Source organism: Chaetodon auriga, chromosome 16 (assembly GCF_051107435.1).
Source record: "Chaetodon auriga isolate fChaAug3 chromosome 16, fChaAug3.hap1, whole genome shotgun sequence".
Lineage (NCBI taxonomy): Eukaryota > Metazoa > Chordata > Actinopteri > Chaetodontiformes > Chaetodontidae > Chaetodon > Chaetodon auriga.
In genome coordinates this window covers 22,109,105-22,132,467 of record NC_135089.1, presented here as the reverse complement: position 1 = coordinate 22,132,467, position 23,363 = coordinate 22,109,105, and the positions used below count along the sequence as shown (strand labels likewise).

Below are 23,363 nucleotides of genomic sequence, written 5' to 3'. Positions count from 1 at the left end.
TATTCCTGTGAACTCTAAGACCCCCTGCTGCACCACAGCAGTGTTTTGATTAAATCCCACTGTCTCCTCTCAACCTAAACCTTAATCTCTGAAAGGGAGCACATGTTTTTCAGTCTGGGATGAGTCTGACTTCAGGGACATTAATCTAAACTCTGTTTTAGCAGGTGTTTAATAGTACTTGGAGGGTTATTTTATGGCATAGCTGCTTGTTGAACTATATTATACAAACAGGCAGTCTAATAGAGAGAGAGGTGGACAATGATGGTGAAGGGAATGAGATGTGTTATAACCAAGAGCAGTGAACAACCACCAAAACATACAGAAACTAACTACTGCATTATTATGTATGTTCTCTTATCAAATCTCATGAAAACATAGCCCAGTAATTTCTAGAAAACAGCTGCTCACTGGAGTTTTTGACAAATGTTCCCCAAACAGAGAAAGTAGTACATTTGTTGGGGACTATTTTCAGCAAACAGAGGCAGAGGCACAATATAAGAAGGAGGAATAAATACAAGAGAGACAAAGAGAGAGGTGAGATGTTCTACCTGAAATATGAATATCTGGTGGGCAGATGTCAGGAGAGGATGAGGACACTGGGGCTGGCTCCTCTGTACAGATCTGCAAAGAACAAACCACAAAAAACCCCTGAAGACAATTATATTAACACTCAAGTTTTTACGTTTTCCAAAGTTAAAGCTTTGAAGCTGCTTTGGCGGGACAGGTCTGATTTGTCAAAGAGACCTTTGAAGTGATTGTGTCCTACTGGAAATACTCATTCATCAACTACAGCACATTATAGAACAGAGATCACTGTGGAGGCTGGAGTTTGTCACAGGAATCATTTTAGACTTTTACATCGTGAAATCAGAACAAACCTCCTGTGCATTAATGAACGTCACGTAAACTTATCATCTCAATGGCAAATTAACAATGATATTTCCGTTTGATTATTCATTTTTTAGTAAAATGTAAAATGGAATCGCAAGATTAAAGCTACTTCTAAATTAGTTTTTCAATTCCATTTCAAAATTCATTGAATATGGAACAGTGCAAGAATAACACTTGTTTTTTTAATCCAGTGCAGTTTGCTGGCTGAGAAAAACCTCTAAACTTTCAGCTCTGTTCACCAGAATCATCTTTTGTCTTCCATCCCAAGCTGATATGAGAGCCTAAGTTGTGTTTCACAAACCCAATTATTTTTGGCTCACTGTGAAATACTGCTGTTGCTGTTATTCTATTTGTTTCTATTGCTAGAAGATATTACAAAAACATTACACGACCTGGGAATCCCCTGACAGATTGTTCACAGCCTTGACGTACAGTGGTATGTTTTTGCTGTCTCATATAAAGAGTAGCTGACCTCAGGTGACCTGATGTGGACTTTTAAACGTCCAGAGTTGTAGTTGTTGCCTGCAGCTCGCTGGATCCCGTTGTGGAGAGATGTGCTGCTTGGAAAAAGTCCTTTCCCTGGGATGAAGGCTATCTCCACTGTGCTGTCTTGGCTGGGGACACAATGAATACGAAGACATTAGCATGTACACACAGTGATGGACATACAAGCAGAGGAAAGAGGACTGAATGTGTCTACAGCTGACTCATTTCTACTCTGATCACAATCTGTCCACAGAGTCACAGACTTCACTCACTGTGAGTAATGAGCAACTGGATGCAGCCCTCACCTGAATTTGACCTTGTTCAGCATGCTTTTGGCCTCCTCATGGGTCACACCTATCAAGGACTCCTTGTTAATGGCAATGAGCTGATCTCCAGGTCTCAGACGTCCATCCTGCACAACAAGGAGACAAGGAATCTTTAGTCACACTGAGCTGAATAACCCCACAGGTGCTGTGTTTTCCTTTAATGGTAAAGTGCTGGGATGTTAAAGTGACTCTCAAACCTTGTGAATATCTATTTGCATATGAAAATTGTGGCATATTTGCATATTTTACAAAAAGAGTGACTTTGACCAACATTGCTCTTCATTAAATACGCATAAACCACCTCCCATTTGGTGAGATACTTGTAGAAACTTTCTTCTTCTTTTTTTATTGCCAGGTGCCATTTGAGTGAATGACTGAATAGATGTTACAGCTAATGTTCTAAATTCTGCCACCTGCTGTACCAGATGGGAGTGTAGCAAACACATCAAACAGTCAGTGAAGCATGCCATCAATGTTACATCCATTTCCATTTTTTTTCTTTATTTTATTTATTTTTTTACATTTTTTGTTTAGAAAGGTTATGTGAGACTGCAGGACAGTAGGAGAGAAGGGTAAAAGAGAGGATCTCACAAAAAATGGGAGGGTTGACAGGTCTGTCTGATGAGCAACACAGGGACCATCCTCTCGCCCTTCCTGTTTACTCTACACACCTCTGACTTCAGAATTCAGAGTCATGCCACCTGCAGAACTTTTAAGGGGATGACTGTGGACTTCCACAGGGCTAAGCCTTCTCTGACTGTTGTATCCATCCTCTGCAGGATATTTAGATGAGTCACTCCTGAACATACAACAGGCTAGAGTGGGCTGGGAACACAGGGGCCCTCTGCAAGAAGGGCCAGAGCCAGGTATACTTCCTGCGGAAGTTCAGAGGCTTCAACATCTGCAACATGCGGCAGATGTTCTGTCACTCTTTGGTGGCCAGTACTTTTATTCTGCCATGTTCTAGATGGAAAATGAGGGACCCTAACAAGCTCAAGAAGTGAAATACAAAGGCTGGTTCATTGGAAGAATCAAGCTGGACTCTTTGGAGGCAGTGACATAAAACAAGATACTACAGTTTACAGATACAGGTTAGCATCCTGAGTTTCTCCCACCCATTCCACAACACGCTGTGTGTTTGTGTGTATGTATGTACACACACACGCACAGAATGAAGCACTCAATTGCACATTGCACTCAATGAAGTTGTGGTCAAACATTAAATATATTGTATTTTATGCTTTTTTCAATTGAGTATATGTCAAAAAGGATCTATCTATCTATCTATCTATCTATCTATCTATCTATCTATCTATCTATCTATCTATCTATCGACAGTTTTGATGAATGCATGGCTGCATAATTCCCCAGCTGACTCATCCCATACAGGAAATCACAGTGCATGAAATGCTGCCTTGCTACCTATGCCACACAGGGGATTAAGAGTTGGGATTTGGAGAAAATGGACAACCTGCTTCCATAAGCAGAAAGCATGAGGTGAGAAAGTCCGTGTCAGTATATGTTGTAATAGAGCCAGGTATTAATGTACAGTGTTGAGTGAGTTAAAGGGACTTAATGACAGAGAGTGGACATACAGGTTTGCTTTACCATGCCCTGTCTCTAACACAGCTGCATGTAATCTTACTACCCTGTACCATTTTCCATCTGCTATGGGGGATTTTGAGTGTGTAGGTCAGTGAAAAACAAATGGGCCAAATGAAATCTCGTGCAAACACGCCTGCTGCACTGCAGCCTCATCCCTGAGAGCATCTTTCAGTACTGATGGTGGATAGAGATGGCTATGAAGTTTAAAATGATTTGTTTATTTAGAAGCTTAGAAGTGCATGCATACAAGAGCTCAGGTATACATTTTATACTAGTTATTGGCTGTGTGAGCACTAGAAAAAATAGAAAAAAAACACAAACATTTTGTGTTTTTGCTGCATTCCTAATGATTAAAAACTCAAGGAGAAACCAGCGATGTGGATGTGGGAAGTCGGGATGTAGATTGTTCTTAATAACTTAAGTCATCCTAATACAAAAACGTGAATATTGCACCATTTTGTATGAGGTCACACACACAACATCTGACCTTATAAATCAGTGACAGTCAACTGGAGGCCCGCTGGCCACATCTGGCCCATCAAAGCTTGTCCAGCTAACATTACTCATGAGTGGAAGAGGCCTAGTCCATCCTGAGAGTGATTAGCTTGCCAACCCCTGGCAACGAGCCAAAAAGTCTTTAATTCATAGTTCACCCACTCTATAGAATCAGTTATTCTCCAACTCCATCCTCTGTATTCTGTGGACCCACCACACGCATCAAGCTGATGCTTCGTCTTTGGTAGGAACATGGCTTGGTTCCTCTGATTAAGGCATGCCCTTGTTTTTTAGGGCTTTTGCCTGGGCACTTTTGTGTTTCCAATACCAGTTTAAATGTGGCAACTTGTCCTGAGTCAGCTGAACATGTGCCTGAAAGCTTCTCAGTGGGCTGCAGTGACAGCAGGTGGGCTTTCTCAACATTCATGCAGGATTCAGAAACATGTTTAAGTAGCCTCAATCATCCTGTCTCCATTTTTAAAGCAACAAGCAGCAGATGCCAAGAAAAAATTGTACCAACAACCTAAAAAAGCAGGATGATCCATACTACCAACAACCATCGCACAGCGCAATTGTAAACAGCACCGTAGAGCGTGCTGCTTTTAAATGTTGTTGACTCAATACAATCAGTCACAGACACACATTCAAAAGGGAACCCCGTTGTGATGGAGATGCAAATCTCTGCTGCCGGGCTGACATACCAAATCAAACTGAGTCAAGCCAAGCCAGCATATGAATTGTTACCAAAATCCAACTTTTATTATGAGCAGAAAGTCACAATAATCATACAAGACATTTGTACATCTTGTACCAAAATGCACAACCCATTGCTCAAACAACTTTCTACAGGGATCAGTGGATATTTTCTCAGCCCTGAGGTCCTCTGATTCACTGGCATCTTGAATTCAAATGATGTAAAACCTTGCAGGACATATGCAACAAGAAAAATCTGCTTAGAAACAGCTTTCTCCAAGCATAAAAATACAAGTGCACATTCCTGTATATTCTGTCTCTCCCCTTCATTCTCCTTCTGTCTTTCCTTGTTGTATTGCCCACACTTGACAGTGAGTGGGTGGACAGAGAGGCAAGGAGGATAGGATTGGGGAGAGAGAAGCAGAAAAGCTGGAGAAAAGGAAAAAGGCAACATTACAGTCAGTGCCAACAGGAGGGGTGTATAGGATTGTTTCAGTAAACGTGTCAACTGGATCATTGACCACATTCACATGCACACTAATATTCTACAATTCCAAATGTGACAATAATCCCATGCAGCCTATGCATTTATGTTTATCAGGTTTTAGGGGAATTCTTTGAAGTACATACAGAGTATTTGGAAAATACATCTCAGCTTTTTACCACTGTGTGTGACACATGGCATCTTGCCTGTCTACGGTCAGCTCTATGCACTGTAAACAAACCAACTAGCCAAGAATTTGCAAGGTTGAGGTAGAGATGCAACAACAAAAGAAAAGCCCACTTGGAAGAAGAAACACAGTGACTTTTAAACATGATGAAAGACTCGAATATCAACAGCTGTTTGGATTTGTGCAAATATCGCACTGCCAACCTTTCCAAGAAGGAGCTGAATGAATGAAAATCATGTCATTATTAATGTCATTATGCTATCAGACTATGCATGTAATATTAGTGGAATATTCATTTTCATTAGCCACATAAACAGCTTAGCAGGAATGCTTTTTCTAAATAAGGAATAAGGACAAAAAGGGAATATTTTGTGAATGTAAATGTCATCATTGTAGGGTTGTGATTGTCAGCCATTATACAACATCGTGATACAGATTGCCTCTCACTCTGTGTGAGGACATCGACTTCCTAACAGATAGGAGACAACCTGAGTGGCTGCTGGCCTGTTTGACTCTACTTTACGGGTGATAATATTGAATAAAGATGTTTCTTTGATACTCCCCCTGTGCAAATGAACCATAAAAGCATTGTCCTTATACAAAGTGTCTGTATGACATAATTATCTATTTATTCAGTTATAAAAGCACTCATTTACACGTGTAGAAATATGATTGGAGGGTACTACTAGAGTACTGGTAGCCCAGCAGCTAACAAAAGTATTTAGTGCATGTTGTGGGTCATTAGCAGTTACTACAGCCATAAAGCTAGGTGGTGATTAAATATGAAGTAGCCAGTGATGGTGCAGCATGTATGTAATGATGCCATTCAACTGTTGCAAGAGCTGCTTCAATGCTCCTCAAGAACTAGGGCTATGCTCCACGACTGATAGCCAAAACAACAACAAAAACAAAGTCCAAGTTGCAATAAACTAGAATTATCCTTGAATAGCAGGGCAGTAAACCGCGCCTTGCTCTTATCTAATCAGTTAGTTGATACATGTTATCCTAATTTGACAAACTGGAGAATTGTATTGACAAAGCCTTCATGTTAACAAAACATTCATTTGCTGTTGCATCTCAAAGACCTCTTGGTGTCTTGTTTCCATCGAGTTCAATTCAATTCAATCTTATTTATATAGCGCCAAATCACAAGTTGTCTCAGGACACTTTCCATATAGAGCTGGTCCAGACCAAACTCTTTATGGTCAACAAATGTGTTCCCTATACTCCCTGAGGCAGAGGCCAGTGTGCAGAGCTCATCCATCACGTTTAACAGCAACTTGCCATCAGGAAAAACAGAACCTTTACTTTTTTCTATCACACTTCAATCCTTATATGCTTCCACTAGTGCACTCCTGAGCAAGATCCTTCAGCCCCAAGCTAGCCAGTAGCCAGTCTTAGTGAAAAACAATCCAGAAAAAAAAATTAATGATCAATAAATAACATCATCCTGCTAACAAGTGGTCTGTGTGAGCATGTGTGTGTATGAGCGAATGTGTGTGTGTGTATGTGTGTATCCAGTGGCTGATATATTTTATTCTTCTAAGCCATAAAGTTCCATTGCTGTCTAAAAACTATTAAATATACACTGTACTGCTAATGGAAACACTCACTAAAGCAGTAAATGTGGATTAATACACCACTGAAAATAGCCACCAACAGATGTAGTATTTCCTCCTGTTTGAGTAAGAACAGTGCACAGCGCAACGAGCAGGTGTTTTAGAAAATTACTGAGCCTTTAAAAAAATATATTTGTTCCACCGAAAACATAAATCTTTAAAAAAAAAACTCAAAGTGCTCCACACCAAGTAGGGACTGCAGGTGCTGTAGCATCTGCACATCTACCAGTATGCAAGACAAAATCCTCTGCATTGTAATATGTGTGTGCGTGATGGGGGAGCAGCAGCAGCAGGGTGATGCCCTATGCAGAGTCCTTGCTTGATGGCTGACCTTCGTACTTGGTGTAGTGTGTCTGCTCTGGGACTCTGGGACTCCTTTAACAGAGCAGCGCTGACACCAAAACAACGCAAATGCCAAGAAAAATTCAAGCAGTGTTCAACATTCTTTAATCCAGCATGAATTCCTAAATATTCAACAGGATTTAATGAACTGACAGTATTGTTTTTGCCACCTTATGGTAATCTCTTCGGTGAGTCAATGTGACACTTCGGGTAACAGAGGAACACTGCCTACATTCTGTGCCTTAGAGGAAGCAAGGATGGAAAATTGGCATAGTGTACTTTCATTGAGCACTATTGATTGATTTGTTTATTACTGATAGTATTATTAGAAGTTGCACCCTTTGTATGATCCAGCCTCGGAATTGGGACACAGCCTGTTCAACCTCTTGAAATAACACCTATTCATCAAAATCCAACTTTCTTCACCTTGAGCTCTGATTTGCAATTTTTATACATGGAAACAATTTATTTCAAATTACATCACATTTTCAGAAAAACTGCTGCAAACTCAGTCAATCTGGGCCTCCGTAATCACTCCAAAACCCCTCATGATCCTGGTGTGAGTGACTGCTCAAGGACTTCTACACTAATTAGCCATCTTATTGTTGAGAGGATTCCTTATGAATTCACAGTCTCAGATGATGATTACGCAATTTAAATCCAGCAGCTGTGGGCATCACTTGATAGTGTTCATGCCTTGTGTTGCTTAAGCTGAATGCACAACAGTTTTTGAAGTATGCTCCTTGCTTGTTATTTTTGAGAGTTTGCAATTTTCCACTGGTGCATTTGCTTTGATACCAATTAAAAAAACCTGCGCAGAGAAGACCTAGATGATGAATCTCCTGCCTTAAAATGTTCTCACTGGACAGGACTTTATCACAACTGACTGTTACATCGCGACAAATTATAAGCATCCTTTAAATCACTTGAAAACTCAACTCAAAACGGTTACATTTGAAGTCTTTAGACTCGGATTTAACCATGTAAAGCACCTTTACTGAGTAGAGAGAAGCTAAAATAGCTCTACACTACTACTACTACTACATCTGTGCTTCTTAACCTAATATTATTAGCCTAATAAGCAGTGTTGGCTCCTGACAGCACTCAGCCAACTTAATTCCCCATTAACACTATTTCAGCAGTAGTACCAGATCCTTGTGATGCAAGACGAACAGCAAGATTAGCTGCAGTAACCACATCCTTTAATCAACTGTCAGTCAGGTAATGTCTCCAATGCAAAAGTCCAATTGTTGAGGCAGGACAGCTGAGTTACTCTCAGCTAAAGATTGAGTGAATCCAAAATCACCACTCATTCCTTTGGAGCGCTGTAGAATTAAACATGTTTAAAAATGTCAATATGAATGTTAAGGAAATATTTGGTATTGCATTACATTATGTTTTTGGCAGGTGGTTCAATCTCTACAGTTAATATGTCATTTCCCTTATTATGACAAATATGTAATTTCCAGTTACCTCACTTAATTTCATCACAGTAAACTAAGAAAAGTCTTTGTTGTCAAATCTTTTCTGCTTTGGAAACAATATAAAAACTAAAAAAGAAAACAGAAAAATAACAGTATGATGACATGTATGACAACTGTCCCTGTCCAGGAACAAAAACTCAGGGATAATGTGAAAGATGAATTATTATACATATGAATCAATTGATGAATAAAAATGCATTATCCTTTCCCAAAATACTGTGTCTTATAAGATCACTTTGTTGGTTTACCTGCTGCAACCAATAAGAAGCATCTCGCGGTTCAATCTTGTCTCGGCTAGTGATGTTAGCCAAGTTATTTTATTGCGTTCAGTTACTTTCAGTTAATGTTACTTTCAGCTACTTTTACACATTTTACACAAGACGAAGACTTAAACTTAATCAGCATCAGCATGTTTGAACTCAAGAAGCACGTGTCCGAACGGTCACACATACCACTATGTGGGTGGAGGTGACAGACTTACTGTATGTCCATTTGAGACAGCTAGCCACAGAAACAGGATCAGCAGGCTGTGACCTGAGCATGGCTCAGCAGTATTTTACACTAATCTGAGGCCAAAGCTGCAGAGGTCTGCTCATGCACTCTGGACCTGCCTTCTTCCTCCCTCTGTCTCTCCTCTACCTTCCTCCATCATGCTCACTAAATTTCCCTACAAGAAGTCCCTCAATGCTGCACTGCATCCATCATGTCATTTATCCAGGTATCCTTGTGGCCCCTCCATAGTGCTCATGGTACACAGTGAGCATACTGAACTGAATGTGTCAGGTTCCTCAAGGACCAATATGATTCATTCTGTTGTTACCATACTGTAGATAATTTGTTAGCTTTAAGTGATGCAGCAGACACCATCAGTCATTTTTAAATTAGTTTTAAAAATGTATGTTTTATTCCAGAATTACTGCTAAAACTACAGTTCTCATGAAAATTCATCCAATCACAGAAACACTACCAAAACACAGCGAGGTAAAGCCAGACACAATCAGCCCCATCAACCATAGTGCATGGGAGTGTGTCAACCTCATCTCTTACCCGGTGACAGTCTCCTCCAGACAGCACCTCCTGGATGAAGACCGCAGGGCCGTCGGGTCTGTTGGAACCTCCTCCGATGGTGATGCCCAAACTGCTGGATCGTGCCACTGAAATGAGCTGAATCACCCCTTCACCTGGATGGCTGAGAACATGCAGACACATAAACAAATCGCTCTTTGAGGTAAAGACAGAGGGCTCTATATTTGTGAATGAAGGAGATGGGCACGAAGTACAGTCAAGTACACAGTGCCTGGTGTGTCAACGGAGTGCAGGCCACTTTTGTTACTTTTGGAGTCAGGGTGTACTGCAGGCTTGGGGAGCACATTAACCTCTCTTATGCCTCCATGGCATTATTGTGGCACAGTTTGACGAACCAGCTGATATTAACTTAGCACAGATATATCTGTATTGGGGCGGCTGTTGCTCAGGAGGTAGAGCAGGTCATCTACTGATGACTGATGACAAAGTTGGCAGTTTGATCTCCACATCCTGGGAACCCTGGGTTGTTCCCCTACCAATGGAAAGTACAAGCCAGTGCAATCTTAATTGCCCAAATATGCCTGATATGCAGATCATTAACAAACCAGATTTCCATGCCAGGTTGGGCAGGGCCTGATATTCCGGTGAGATGAGAAAATGATCTACTGTGGCAACCCCTCAACTGGAGGTGTATATGTTGGGTACTAAGTAAGAGATTGCAGTACAAATTTACCAAAGATGTTTGAGGCCTATAAAATCCATTATTTGTCAGACTTTAGAAAATGGGTCAGCGCTGCCCCATTTGATCTGCACTGTTGACCCTCTCTGAGCAGGCAGGATGCAAATCTACAAAATAATTAGTTTGTGCATCTGGGTTTAGCGCAAGTATTTGCAGGCCAAATTTTTCCAACTCAGTCTCTTAAAAACAGGAGGGCAGTGTCATGGTTGATGTGAATCCTGTAGAAACAAATCTTACCTGAGCGAGCGCAGCATAGGCCCACTGCTGTTGTACATGTTCTGAGAGCCTGCTGGGCTCAACAACAAAGGACTCTGGGAGCGAGATGAGGAACCTGATGATGTACTATCCAAGTAGCGGCCTCCTTCAGAAAGACAAGAATAAAGAACAGAATAATAACACAAAACAAAAAGAGAGGAATTACAAGTCCAATTCCCAAAAAGTTGAGATGCTGTATAAATCAGAAATATTGAATATTTGTTAATCCTTGACTTATCCTCACTAGAAAACAGTACAAAGAAAACTTATTTCATGTAATGATTGTTGTAAATATATGCTTATTCTGAATATGATGACAGCAACATGTTTAAAAAGAAATTGGGACTGGGGCAACGAAAGACTGGAAAAGTTGTGGAATGCTCAAAAAACACCTGTTTGGAACATTCCACAGGTTCCTTTCAATGTGGACTCTCATTGGCTACTGTAGGATGTGCACATGACATGGAAGATCCTAACTGCTAAAGTGTAGTGTCAATTGAAATGTCTGAGTGCAGCAGCCATCTTGAGACCAAAACAACTTCAGCATCTTAGAACAGAGAAAACGTAGAAGATTATCACGTTCCTGGCTTAGCGAGCTAATGTTTTGGATGACATGTTACTGGATTGGATCACCTGGACCTTTGCCAATGTAACTGGATTGGTATGATCACTGGATTACTAGGAGACTTCATAGATGAGTTGCCATGATTCCATAAACGTTTATATCAATAGACAGGCAGGCGGACCACCTATGACTCTGGAGGTGTAAAATCAAGAATTTCTAAAATGGCAAAAAGAGAGATAGACACTTCCAGATTATGTAATTGTTCAGATGAGGGTTAGGAGGCAAATTTCATTGTGTCTTCATACGTGTTCTATATGAAGAATAGGGCGGGGAATACATTTTTCACACATTCCAGATATACTCTACTGAAATAGAAGTCTGTATTGTCCTGTTAGACATTGCTTAAGCCTGAGTGACTTTTAGCACTGAGTAACCCCGATATTCGATCAAAACAGCCCAAATATCCATCTTTTGCTTTTTTCTGCTTTTCTCAGCTGCTGCCTTGGGTAAACATCTACTTCTTTGCTGTTCTCGCTTTCAAAGGTAAATCTAATTGCTGGGAGGTAAAGCGTTGAGTCATTGGTGTTAAAATTAAGATTGAGTTCAAAACTTTGTCAAGTCAAGGCTGAAGTCATCAGATACAAGTCCAAGTGTATGGGACTTCAGTTTCTCCACATCTTCAAGTGTCTGCCAAGCACAATAACTTTACCAGTTTTAGTGTTTTACCATACCGCAAAGAAAACAGATTTTGCTGTATATCAACAGGACGACCATACGTCCATGCCTCCTCATTCTGGAGCTGATGTACTCGGATGTATCAACACAATCCCCACAGAGCACACAAGACTGCACACATGCTGAAGCCATGTTTTAACAAATCTGTACCAGCTGGCTGCCTCCTTCTCGACCGAAACAGATGTTGGCAATTGTGTAATGGACAAATGCACTTGTCATAAGGCATTTTTAAAGGCAGACTTACTCCATCTACCCCTTAGGCTCACTACTCTGTTGAAAGGTCTTGTTCGTCTTTTTTTTTTTTTTTTTTTCTTTTACATAAAACAGTACACAGACATAATGCAGACAATTTGTGTGTGAACAAAAAAAATAAAATTTCACATACATTTAAATGAGCAGGAGCTCTGCCCACATTACATTACAGTTACCGCTTGTTGAAACAAAATGATGGTGGCATACAAAGGACTATGTAGGACATGCTTACCCTGCTGGATGGGAGAGTTGCGTGTTGATCCTGTGCTGCCATTAGATCCATACTTCTCCAGCAACTCTGCAAATTCTTTCCTATTCAGGGAAACCAAAAGAGAAACAAAACAGTTTGTCATGGACGAGATAGAAAGATGGAGTGATAAGCAGTTTCACTGATCAAGACAATGTCTGAACAGACGAAGCTGGAGTTGACCAGAACAATAAATTCTGTTTATTCATGGAATAATAGTTGTTTGGGTTACTACACAGAAGAAAAAGCTACATGATTGATTACAGTGAGATAAAATATTTGAAATCATGACTGAGGTTACATTTCTAATATGCTTAGCTATTTAGCAGCAAGTTGTGTGTGGCCAAACATCACTCTATTTACAGTAGTTCATTTTTTAATTCAGACATCTACATTCTTCTAAAACCTTTCAGTATGTTGGGGAACAAAGTTTGGAACAGCTGACCACATGACAGTAGTACAGTAGTACAGTACTGAAAACTTTTTAAGTACAAGAAATGGAATAAGTAGAAATCAGTGAATTTATTTAATGTTAAGAAAAAGCACTAGTTTTTGTTTTGGTTTTTTTTTGCATAATATCTGCAATAAGTAAATATGTGTGTCACATTTAAGTGTGTAATATGGATGAACAGCAGACTTTGTTGTTATCATGAAAGTTACGGAAACGTTATTATCATTGTCACACTTCAGCTGTAACACCTTGTTTATGGTACATGCTATTTCTACTTATATATATATATATAAAAATTAAGTTTTGCATGTCCCTTTCTTCCAAGTTGTCTTCTTGTTAACTGCTTTTATATCATAGACTGCTGTTGATTGGATACCACTTTTTCTGGTTATGCACAGAAAATCCAGGCAAATGAAGAGTACCTTAAAGATAAATATGGGTTCATTCAGTATGAATATGAGCCACTTGGCATGTGGTGTCACTCAGACAAATATAGTTGATAGTCATATTGGCGTATTTCAATAAAACTCAGTTTCATAGGAAAACAATATATACTGACAGAAAACGGTTTGTCTGAGTCCTGTTTCTGCCACCATGTTGCTGTGTTGTAGATTATCATCTACAACACAATATGATATTCCCTGTGGATGATGGCTTGAATGTGGTGTTTCTAAGCAGATTATGATAAGCGGTCACATTGGCTCTGTGGTAAATAAGGACAAAAATTGTTCTTGGACAGCAAAAAAAGATGACCTCAGGCTGCACGTCTTTCATAACCAGCAGCAACAGATGAATGGGTGAAAGATGCCTCCAGCAGGGGCCGCCTCACTCATGAAATGACGGCAAATAATCAGAACAATGAAGCAGTCGTTACGTTCTGACAAACTGTCACACTCATTCTGTGCGTGCTCCTTGGGTGGATTCAATTCTCCCTCCACCACCCCTGCATTTTTGTGCATTTTGTGAATTCCATGACACAGTTCTATGTGTCTGTAACACATGTATTAGCACCTCCAACTTTAAAGGTACCTAAGTGGTGTTTACATTGAACATTTCTCCTCAATGTGAAATTCCTGTTCTCTTTCATTATTCTCTTCTATTCTACTCTCTTCTCTCTCTATCTCTTGCTATCAATCAGACATTATTGATATTTTCTTTCTGCAGTATATTCAGATTTTGATGAGTTATCTTACACTCACACATCATTCTGTCCGATCAAATGTGATTTGGGGCCAGTAGCTAACACCGGCTATCATATAGAACAGCCTCTGACCTGTTAGCTAGTAGACTACTATCATTGTTCCGAGGTGGGTGTCAGGATATGAGCTGATAAAGCTTACATACATTTCCAAAGAAAATATGGTTGAGGTCTAATTCACTCACTTCTCCCGCCTCCTGATAACAGTGCAGATTAAATCAAACCCCTGAGCGATTTGATCCAAACCTTCTAGTATAGTCTAGTCTACTTCACTAGCTCTAGTTCCATTTCACTCAGGAATAAGGAAGACTGTTTTCCATGGACCTAAAGGCCTCACAAACATGTCAAATGCTTTTTCCACTGTATCTCATTAAACAGGCATGACCAACCATTTATCTCCAAGAGGTACTTAATAACAAAGAATCATATCAAGAGTCCAGCATTTCAGTTCAAACTATTCTGTCTTCAAATCTGTGATACAGGATACCCAGAACACATGGGTTTACCAAACTGGCATCAATGAGATCTGACCACAGCCTTCGTTATACAACAGGGTGCACTATGCATTCTGCCATGGAAGCAAATATGTAAAGGATATTTCTTCTATAAACTACAGCAAGAGAAACAGTTTGTCACTTAAACATTAGCATGTGAAAGTTGTGCATGGCTTTAATTTTGTGTCTCAATACTGAGTGTAGGATGGGACATTTTAAGAAAAGATTTTTTGCATGCACATACATACAGAGAGATCATGAGACGTTCACTGTGCATCCTCACTATTCATCCTCATACAGTACAAACTCTTTGTGACTCGAAACTGTGGAAGTCTCATTTCTAAGCACTTCATAGCACATTTTGATTCCAGGAAAGATTTTTTGCAAACACATAAATCCATTTTTGTGGAGAAGTTATTATGACACAAGGACAATTTTGATTTGAGCAAAAATAAATCTACATATGTTCAATATGTATTAGCATGTTTTCAATTATCCACATAAGTGCACAACAAAAACTTTTACTCCCTTGAACACTTGTTCCTGTGTTTCTGTTGCTCAACAGCATCAACAAGCAGTGTCATAAATGTCAATGGGACATTTGTGAAGATCAAGGGTCAGTTTTCCCTCATACCTTCTAATTTCATTTTGTTGTTTGTGGTCATGAATTTTGATGTGGTTGAAGCGGGTCAACCTTATGTCAGAGTCGGCTTTATTGCAGTTATGATAATAGTAACACGATTTGATTTTCCTATATTATTTACCACGACTCTCACAGCTGCTAAGCATGCTGCTTGTGCTAAGCTAGTTTTGATTTGTTTTTTAAAGAAGTAGAGGAAATCTGTTTGGGCGGCGGAGGGGGGGGGCTCACAGTCATAATCCCCCCTGCTCCCTGCCGTCCACTCTCCTCCCCTCCAGCTCCTTTGCTCTGGCCTGCAGGGTAGTTAAAGCACAGAGCACAGATTAACACACAAGGCTCATCTCATCAGGAGTGCTGCCCTTGGTTAAGCTCTCTCCCTTCCTGTAGTCTGCTGTCGTTCCTCAGATGGGGTGGTGGGGGGGGGTAGGGTGGGCTAAGGCTACCGCACCGCTGACTCCATAAGAGTAGTAATCACCTCGACACTACACTACAGATGACTTTCATATTTTAACCTTCATCATCAAAACATGCCACTCGTCAGCAGTGGTTCACATTCATGCAGTTCTACATATTCACACAAGGATCCACCCAATAAACCCACACGCTGCTACTCGCTGTGTCACAGAGCTATTAACACTATTAACTTCTAATTTCTGACACATATCCTCTCTAACAGCCGAGGTGTAAATCCTGCCTATGTCAGAGTCTTTTTCACTGAGGATTACGTTTACAGCCAGAAAATACCACATTTTTTAGGAAATATCAGGGCTGACACGTACGTGTGCAACAGTCTTGCTCGTTTAAATATGCAAATCCACGACTACCTTTGTCAACTTTAAATTCAGGATGATGTTGTCTGAAGTGGATTTGAGGGGAAGATGAGGCCTGCTATGCCGACAGCTGGCACTGACCTTGTTCCCACCAAACTGGTTGTGGTCAGATTTAGAAAGCTGGTTGAACACTAAGACTACAAGCCTCTGTCATCACAATGAAAACGTTGCCATGTGTTACATGTATATCCATAAAATAAGATCCATAAGATACGAAGATAAGAGCAGCAGCATCTTAAGACATTATAGCTAAAGAAAAATGATCCATGGTTGTTTCTGCTTCTGGTCTTCTTCGTGGTCACACTGGCTTCTTGAGTAAACAACAGCGTTGACTGACGGGAATCTCATCCAGTGGAGAGCTTTGATGATGTCATCCCGCATCATCAGAAGAGAGTCTTATTCTGGTGACAGACAGCAGGACATGCTGCACTGATGAGTTTATTTATCTTCTGAGCTCAAAAACAAATAATTGATTATGAGCATATTCATCCATGGCTGCACCCGGACTTCATATGTCATGATTATTTAAGGGCAGGTAGAAACACGACGAAAACGAAGCAGCTTGGAACATAACATTGCAGGGGAGCCAGAAGCTGAGCTATCGCAAAGAGGCTTTTAATCTTGGTTGAGTTGGAAAAATTGTATTAATGAAAGCCAAATGTGACAAAGTTCAGTGGAAAAAGACTTTGTGAGTAAATGATGACATACTGGAAGCTGTGAGTTAAACTCAGGCTTCCAGTGAAGAGATGAAAAAACCAGCAGCGATGAGGAGACTGTCACCTTCTTCACATTAATACATGAAACTCACAGAAATGTTTCCGACTTGTTTTCTACACGTCTTCATCATTTCAGCTTTGACTAGAGTTCTTTTAACAACATCTTGTTGTCTCCTCTTCTTCTGCAATGGTTTAATGGCCCCCAGCTGGAGAATTAGTGGCACCTACTGTTCATCTCCATGCACCAACAACACACAATACACAACACACCTCTGTTTGAACTGCTTCTCCCTTCCTGATATGACTGCATGTTACCATGGTTACCACATGATGCTGCATTTACAGATCACTTCCTACAGTTCAGATGTGGTACAGTAGGTTAGAGGGTTAACAATCTCAAGTTTGGAGAAAAGTAAACTCAACATTATGGACTCCCTGACTCACACTGTATACACTGACATTTACTCACTTTGCTTCCTCATCTCTGGCTATGAGAAGGCGCATGTGATTGGTGGCCGAAGCTGCTCTCAAGACGTCCACAGCTCTGTAAAATAAACAGAGGCACCAAAGCACATTTATAATATCGTTAGAGCATCATCGCAATCAATCATGTTGTTAAAACAATGAAACAGCAGTGAGACTTGGACTGGACTACCTTTCACTTGTGACTCCCACTAGACTGTCCCCGTTCACCTCCAAGATCTGGTCTCCTGGCATCAGGTTTCCTGTCAGAAGTCAGAGAAATATCAAGTGATTTTTGTCCTTTAGCACACAGAGGAGGTATCAGCTCCAAGAACTTGTAATACAGAATCAAGAAATGGTGGGAATACATTTCTATTTTTCAGCAAGGATGGACAAAGGTAACAGGACCAGAGGATTCCTTGTGTGTGGCTTTGAGAGAGAAAGCAGTCAGATAAGTCATGACAAATGGACCAAAGCCAGAGATGTCGAGAGTCCTTCCAGAACACATCAGCACCGGAAGATATTTGACAGCAGTAGATAAAACTGAACAGGAGCGATGAACATAACATGGCTCAGACGGTCTGTCAAGTCTCCAAAGCAACATTCATATGTACAGCCCAGCTCTTTTTCTATGACATCCACTGTGGTGGATGGTTAGATTCTAGAACCTGGACACTTTATCCACAACATGCAGTGTTCCTCAGCTCTAAAATTATGGGAAGATTGTTGAAGGTACGAAGAGACTGGATAGGAGACAGTCTTTATTGCGACTCTTAAGCTAGATGTTTCTCATTTGTAGTTGGTTTTTTAGGTTATTTGTTTATGTTTTTCTGGTTGATTTCTGTCTGTCTTTGTTTTTTTTTATAAGAAGACTTGTCAGTATGTGGCACTGGAAATTCACAAGAGGCATACTGAATATCACGGCCTTGGTTCAGGGATATTCTTTTCCACACCTGCATGGCTCGAGGCGAGCATGAGAGCTCTCAGGTTTCCATTTTTTTCAAATACACTTATTTTTCTATTAATGTCACTTTACATATATTCATTCTCGCGAATGCTGTTGCTACATGCTCTAAAATGTTCATTTTTACGTTTAGTTTTGTAAAAATGTGTGGACATTTATTTAGCCAGGCAGATAGAAGAAGCACCGAGTGTGTGTGTGTGTGTGTGTGTGTGTGTGTGTGTGTGTGTGTGTGTGTGTGTGTGTGTGTGTGTGTGTGTGTGTGTGAACAAGAGGTTATGATTATCTTTGAATATACTGTGCTGATATGTCAGTAGTTGGGTGTAAGTGTAGAGGCTATAGTTACTTTACATAAGGTTTGTTGGTTATTCTTGCTGATGATGCTGCTTTATTTCTGTGAACTTTACGCACATGCTGAAAATATAAAATGCAGTCGTGTGATGGAATTCTTCACAATAATATATTCAACTCTAAGATCTGCTACACAGCCAAAACCTCAAGGCTAACATGTGCTACGACCCGACCCTCAGCTCTTTGTTCCCTCCAGCAACCTGCTCATCACTCCACCCAGTCCCGACCTTTCCCCCTCCTGGATCTGTGATGGTGGGATGAACTTTCCTTCTCAGTCTGGCCTACAGTCACTTAAAATATCCTTAAATGTCTTTAAAAAACACTCCACGTCCTCCTAGCTCCTGTCTCACTCCTCTACTTTTCTGGAAAGCAGTATCAGACTTTGGAGATAAGGATTAAACCTCTGTGTGACCGACTTCTAGTCTCTGCAGCTTTACGCATTACATTTTTCATTTGCATTTTCAAACATTTAGCTGGTGATCTTATCTGGTGAGACTTTAAAGGGCGCAGAATAAGTAGAATAACTAAGTGTAAAAAAAGAATAAAATCAGATCCACTAAAGGCAGAATGTGATATGTATCAGTGATTACGCGTCATTGATCTATTGTCTACATGCTGCAGGGCAAAGCCCAAATGACAGTGCCTCTGATAAAAAAAACCTGTTCTTTAAAGTTGTTCTTTTTAACTTCTGTACGCATGTGTGATACTGGAAAACAGCCTTCTTTCAGACATCTAGACTGCTGCCAACATCTCAGATGTTTTAAGTGAATCAAACAGGTCTGGTGTAGTGGAAGTAGTGAGCTGATGTTTGTGTACACTGAATGAACAACCTCAACACTAATTAGAATGTACACTGTATGAATGTAAGAGTGTCACAAATAAAGCAGTTCTTTGTTTCATCCTCTCATCTGTGCCCTGTATCCATCATTTATGGCACAGAAAAAGTAGGTCATGACACTGTGGTGGTTTGTTTTATTCATGTTTTCATTCTCACATGAGCAACACTCCAAAAATACTTGCTTTGTCACTCCAGAGGTCATCAGTCTGTCAGGATTTCCACTGTGTCTAACACTCACTTCAGTTCTAGTCATTATTATATCACTCAAGACATTCTCAGGTGGAACAGCAGGATATTTACTAATCATTCATTCATATTTACTATTTATGGACACGTTAACAAGGTTAAAAACTTTCATTTCATTAAATGTTTCACAGCAGCTTCAAGTCTGTGATATAATCAGACCTGGCACTATGAGCGGCCCCTAAAAGCTCGGGCCCTCCCACACAGGAATTAAGCCCTCCGAGGAGAAATCAGCATTATTATTGTTATTATCATTATCTGTGCCAGTTATGTCATCAATGTCACATTCTGCCATGACAAGAAAATGACATGAATGCAAGACCGCCATTACTGTGGTAAATGTTTTAATTTAATAAAAATAATGATTGATATCTTCAAAACAGCAAGCTTTGCCATCTTTAAATTGCTTTACTGTTTTGTTGGTTAACTTGTTGAATTTGGCTTTATCACGTTCCACAGCTAATGTGCTCGTAGCATCTTCAGCCAGCATAAATGTAACTTTGTTTAAATGTTAGCAATAGTATTTCTGTGTGGAAATGGACATAAAAAAGTGGTTGAGCAACAAGAACACCTCACCTAATGAGGATGGTCACTCAGCAGCTCCAGCCACGCTACAAGAATCTGGAACCACAAGCGGGAACTAGCATTGACATTAACATCAAGCTAGCAATCACAGCAGGGACAAGTGCAGGTACCACCGTGCCATCTGTCCTGCCATCTCCTCTCCTCTCTCCTCCACCACTGCCGTTTTTGCCACCAGCAGCTACCGCAGAACCAGATGGCAGTTGTGTGTCTTGGAGAATTAAGCAGTGTAATTCTAGATCATCTCAGGTACTCCTGGATAGTTTTCCAGTTCAGCTCTTCTTAGGGAAGAAACACACTTTTGCAAGTGCATGGTACCAAAACAAGGCCTGGCTTGAGTTCTATGTGAAAGGTGATGCTGCGTACTGTTTCCCCTGGAGACAGCTTAGGGCTCATGCATCATCAAATTTAACGTTTGCAGTTAAAAGCTGTTCATTGAGCACCAATGAAGCATGTCACACCCCTGGAAAGCTCATTTAATTTGACTTTCTTTTGAGACAGACCTGACCAAGAAAGAGTGGAAAGACAGTTTACTGAGGAGATTCCATTCATCTGGGAAACGCCAGCTGCAGCTTTGTTAGGACCAGCCCGAGCCACCGAAGTGTAGTCATATTAGTCATATTAGTCTTACTATTATCATTAACTTTTTGTGAGTAATGTATGTTCGCCAATATTGAGTAATAGATATGTGAGAGAGTAAAATAAAACGTTCCCTGAGCTGCATGCTGTCGTAGTCCTGCCTGGTTGAAGTGTAGTGCTGTCCATGGTGCTGATGCAACTGTCTATAACAAACTATGTCTGTTTCAGTGACTTTGTTTAGCACTAATTACTGACTCAGACCTCTGGCTGTTTGTGTATGAATTAAGGTTTAATAGTGGGGTGACATACATGATTTTAGTGTACTTTGCCATAGCATGGTTGCATTAAAATGTCAAAAAAAGAAACTTTTATTGTCAGGACCTGCCCATAAAAACCAAATGCACACACAGTTACTTCCTCTGGCACCAGGACTGGATATAATTGAAGCAGCCAGTGATAGTTATTAAGTAGGACTTTATGTTAAGAAATTTCACCAAAAAATGTAGCCAGAGACAGTAACTGCAGATGTCTTATATAGTTATCTTTTATATATATTCCAACTCAACAGTGACCACCAAAGTTTTCCAGTGGCACCCAAAAATATCTTCAAGTCATAAGGAGTGAATGATAGTCACCACTAACCATTAAAGCCCCTGTTCAGTTACAGCATGGTAAGTTTTCATTTCCGATGACACCTTCTTCACCATCTGCCCCACAACAGTATGAGGCAGAAATACAAAGAACCAGAAGAAGAAAAAGAGGAGACAGAGGCTCTGTGGCTTTCAGGTCAAGGACAATGCACATCAGGTGTCTGATGTCCGATTCAGGAAACCTGCATAGACTCCCAAAAATGTCTCCTACAAGAATCCATTCATGAATCACACTTCATCTGATTTGCAAATTAGTACAAGTAAAATCCTCAGTGAGTTCACACAGGGACAGGAGACCTCAACAACATATTCACTCCCTTTGCTGGATGGGATGAGGACAATCACATGTACGGTGCAGAAGTTCTATTCTGAATGTATGTGCAGACCAATGAACCATGACAAAACATAACAGTCCATTGTCACGTTGTAAATCTGTATTTTCTGGTTCCAGTAACTGACAATGAACCCAAATCCTGGCATCAAAATCATCTGGCTGATATCACACACACTGCGGCCATGTTTTCAACAGTCTGCTGTCTGACTTTCTAACAGTGGGAGAGAGAAAATCACACATCATCTACTTTCCCTGCAGCATGATGGCTTCTGCACATCACTTGATCAGTTTGTTCAATAACGGTTATTTGTGATCTCTCTATACATATCAGAACAATTAGCACAGGAGCACTGCAAAGCTGCGTCTTATCACCCGGTTTCTACATTTTGTACACAAACGAAAGCCAGAACTCTCAGCCAAATCAGATTTTTAAATATGCAAACAACACAACATTGCTGTTTTGTTTTTTTGTCTGATGTCTGCAATGCCTTTAGGTAAAAAGATGGTGATGATGGTGTAAAGATAATCAAAGTGACATAGGCTGCACCAACAAGGATTCATTCTTAAATCATTCTGTACTTTAAATTATGTTGGCAAACGTTTTACCTAGCCAAAATTTAAGAAAGACTAAATTTAAACATCTCTTTAAACTTCAGTTTAGTTTTCACTCTGAACCTAGATCAAATTCAAAATTTAAAAAAGGTGAACCAGAGTCAAGTATCAAACCAAACTTTAACCAGAAGCTTGAGTTGAGGATCAGAGGGAGTAGACAGGAGGTGATACAGGACACAGCAGCCTGAGCTAATGATCCACACCGTTTGTTCCCATGTCGTTCCTTTTGTGGATTGTCTCTCTTGTCTCTCTTGTGTTACTTTTTGGATTTTCACTGCATAATGCCTCTGTGTAATTTCTGCTCCTCTGACTTGTCTGGATAATTGAATTGAAGTAACAGAAGAAAGCCTAGGACATCAAGGGCCCTGGGAGGATACAGTCCTTACCATCACTTGAAGCAAGGCCACCTGGTAAAATCCGTTTGACGTAGACTCCAAACTCCTCTCCAGTTAACTCCTTCACACCACCAATCACTTTAATTCCTGTTGGGAGAAGATTAATTTTTTTCAAGGTTTTCAGTTTTCTTTTCCTTCAGTGGTTCAGCAATCAATCATACAGACCAATGATTTAACAATGTTTAAGACAACATTTGAATTTACAGTAAGTGTTCAAGATTTTCATATTCCATGCTCCTGACCTCACAAAAGGTATAATATAATGCTCAACTTACTACCCAGGTGCCTTCTCACTAATACCACACCATAGAGTTTTGTATTACATCACTAAAACCACCAAGTACAGAATGAAATCTTTAGATTCCACAGACCATGTAACATTAACTGAGAGCTCAGTTCGATTCATTCATATCACCCTTCCAGGTTCCACAGTGAAAATCGGGTAAACTCCAAATGGACTAAATGCTAATTGCAGCACATAAATGAATAATAATAACTGGGTACAGATGGGATTCTAAATGTTGTGATCTCAGGGGAGTGAGGGGAAGGTCATTTGTCAGCAGATGCCTTTTTATTGGTATATTGCTGACAGATGA

At 40.2% G+C, this 23,363-nt stretch overlaps 1 protein-coding gene across 5 annotated transcripts in view; it reads right to left on the bottom strand.

Annotated features, from left to right (window-relative positions):
- The window catches only part of LOC143334054 (syntaxin-binding protein 4), a 74,929-nt gene that overhangs the window by 16,474 nt on the left and 35,092 nt on the right, over positions 1 to 23,363 (bottom strand). For all 5 annotated transcript variants that reach the window (XM_076752563.1, XM_076752566.1, XM_076752561.1 and 2 more), the window contains exons 3-11: positions 22,759 to 22,854; positions 17,416 to 17,485; positions 17,230 to 17,304; positions 12,417 to 12,496; positions 10,615 to 10,738; positions 9,660 to 9,801; positions 1,683 to 1,789; positions 1,364 to 1,505; positions 549 to 621 (exon numbers count right to left, since the gene is read on the bottom strand). In XM_076752563.1, coding sequence (XP_076608678.1) covers positions 549 to 621; positions 1,364 to 1,505; positions 1,683 to 1,789; positions 9,660 to 9,801; positions 10,615 to 10,738; positions 12,417 to 12,496; positions 17,230 to 17,304; positions 17,416 to 17,485; positions 22,759 to 22,854 — 909 coding nt within the window. The remainder of the gene's footprint in view (positions 1 to 548; positions 622 to 1,363; positions 1,506 to 1,682; positions 1,790 to 9,659; positions 9,802 to 10,614; positions 10,739 to 12,416; positions 12,497 to 17,229; positions 17,305 to 17,415; positions 17,486 to 22,758; positions 22,855 to 23,363) is intronic.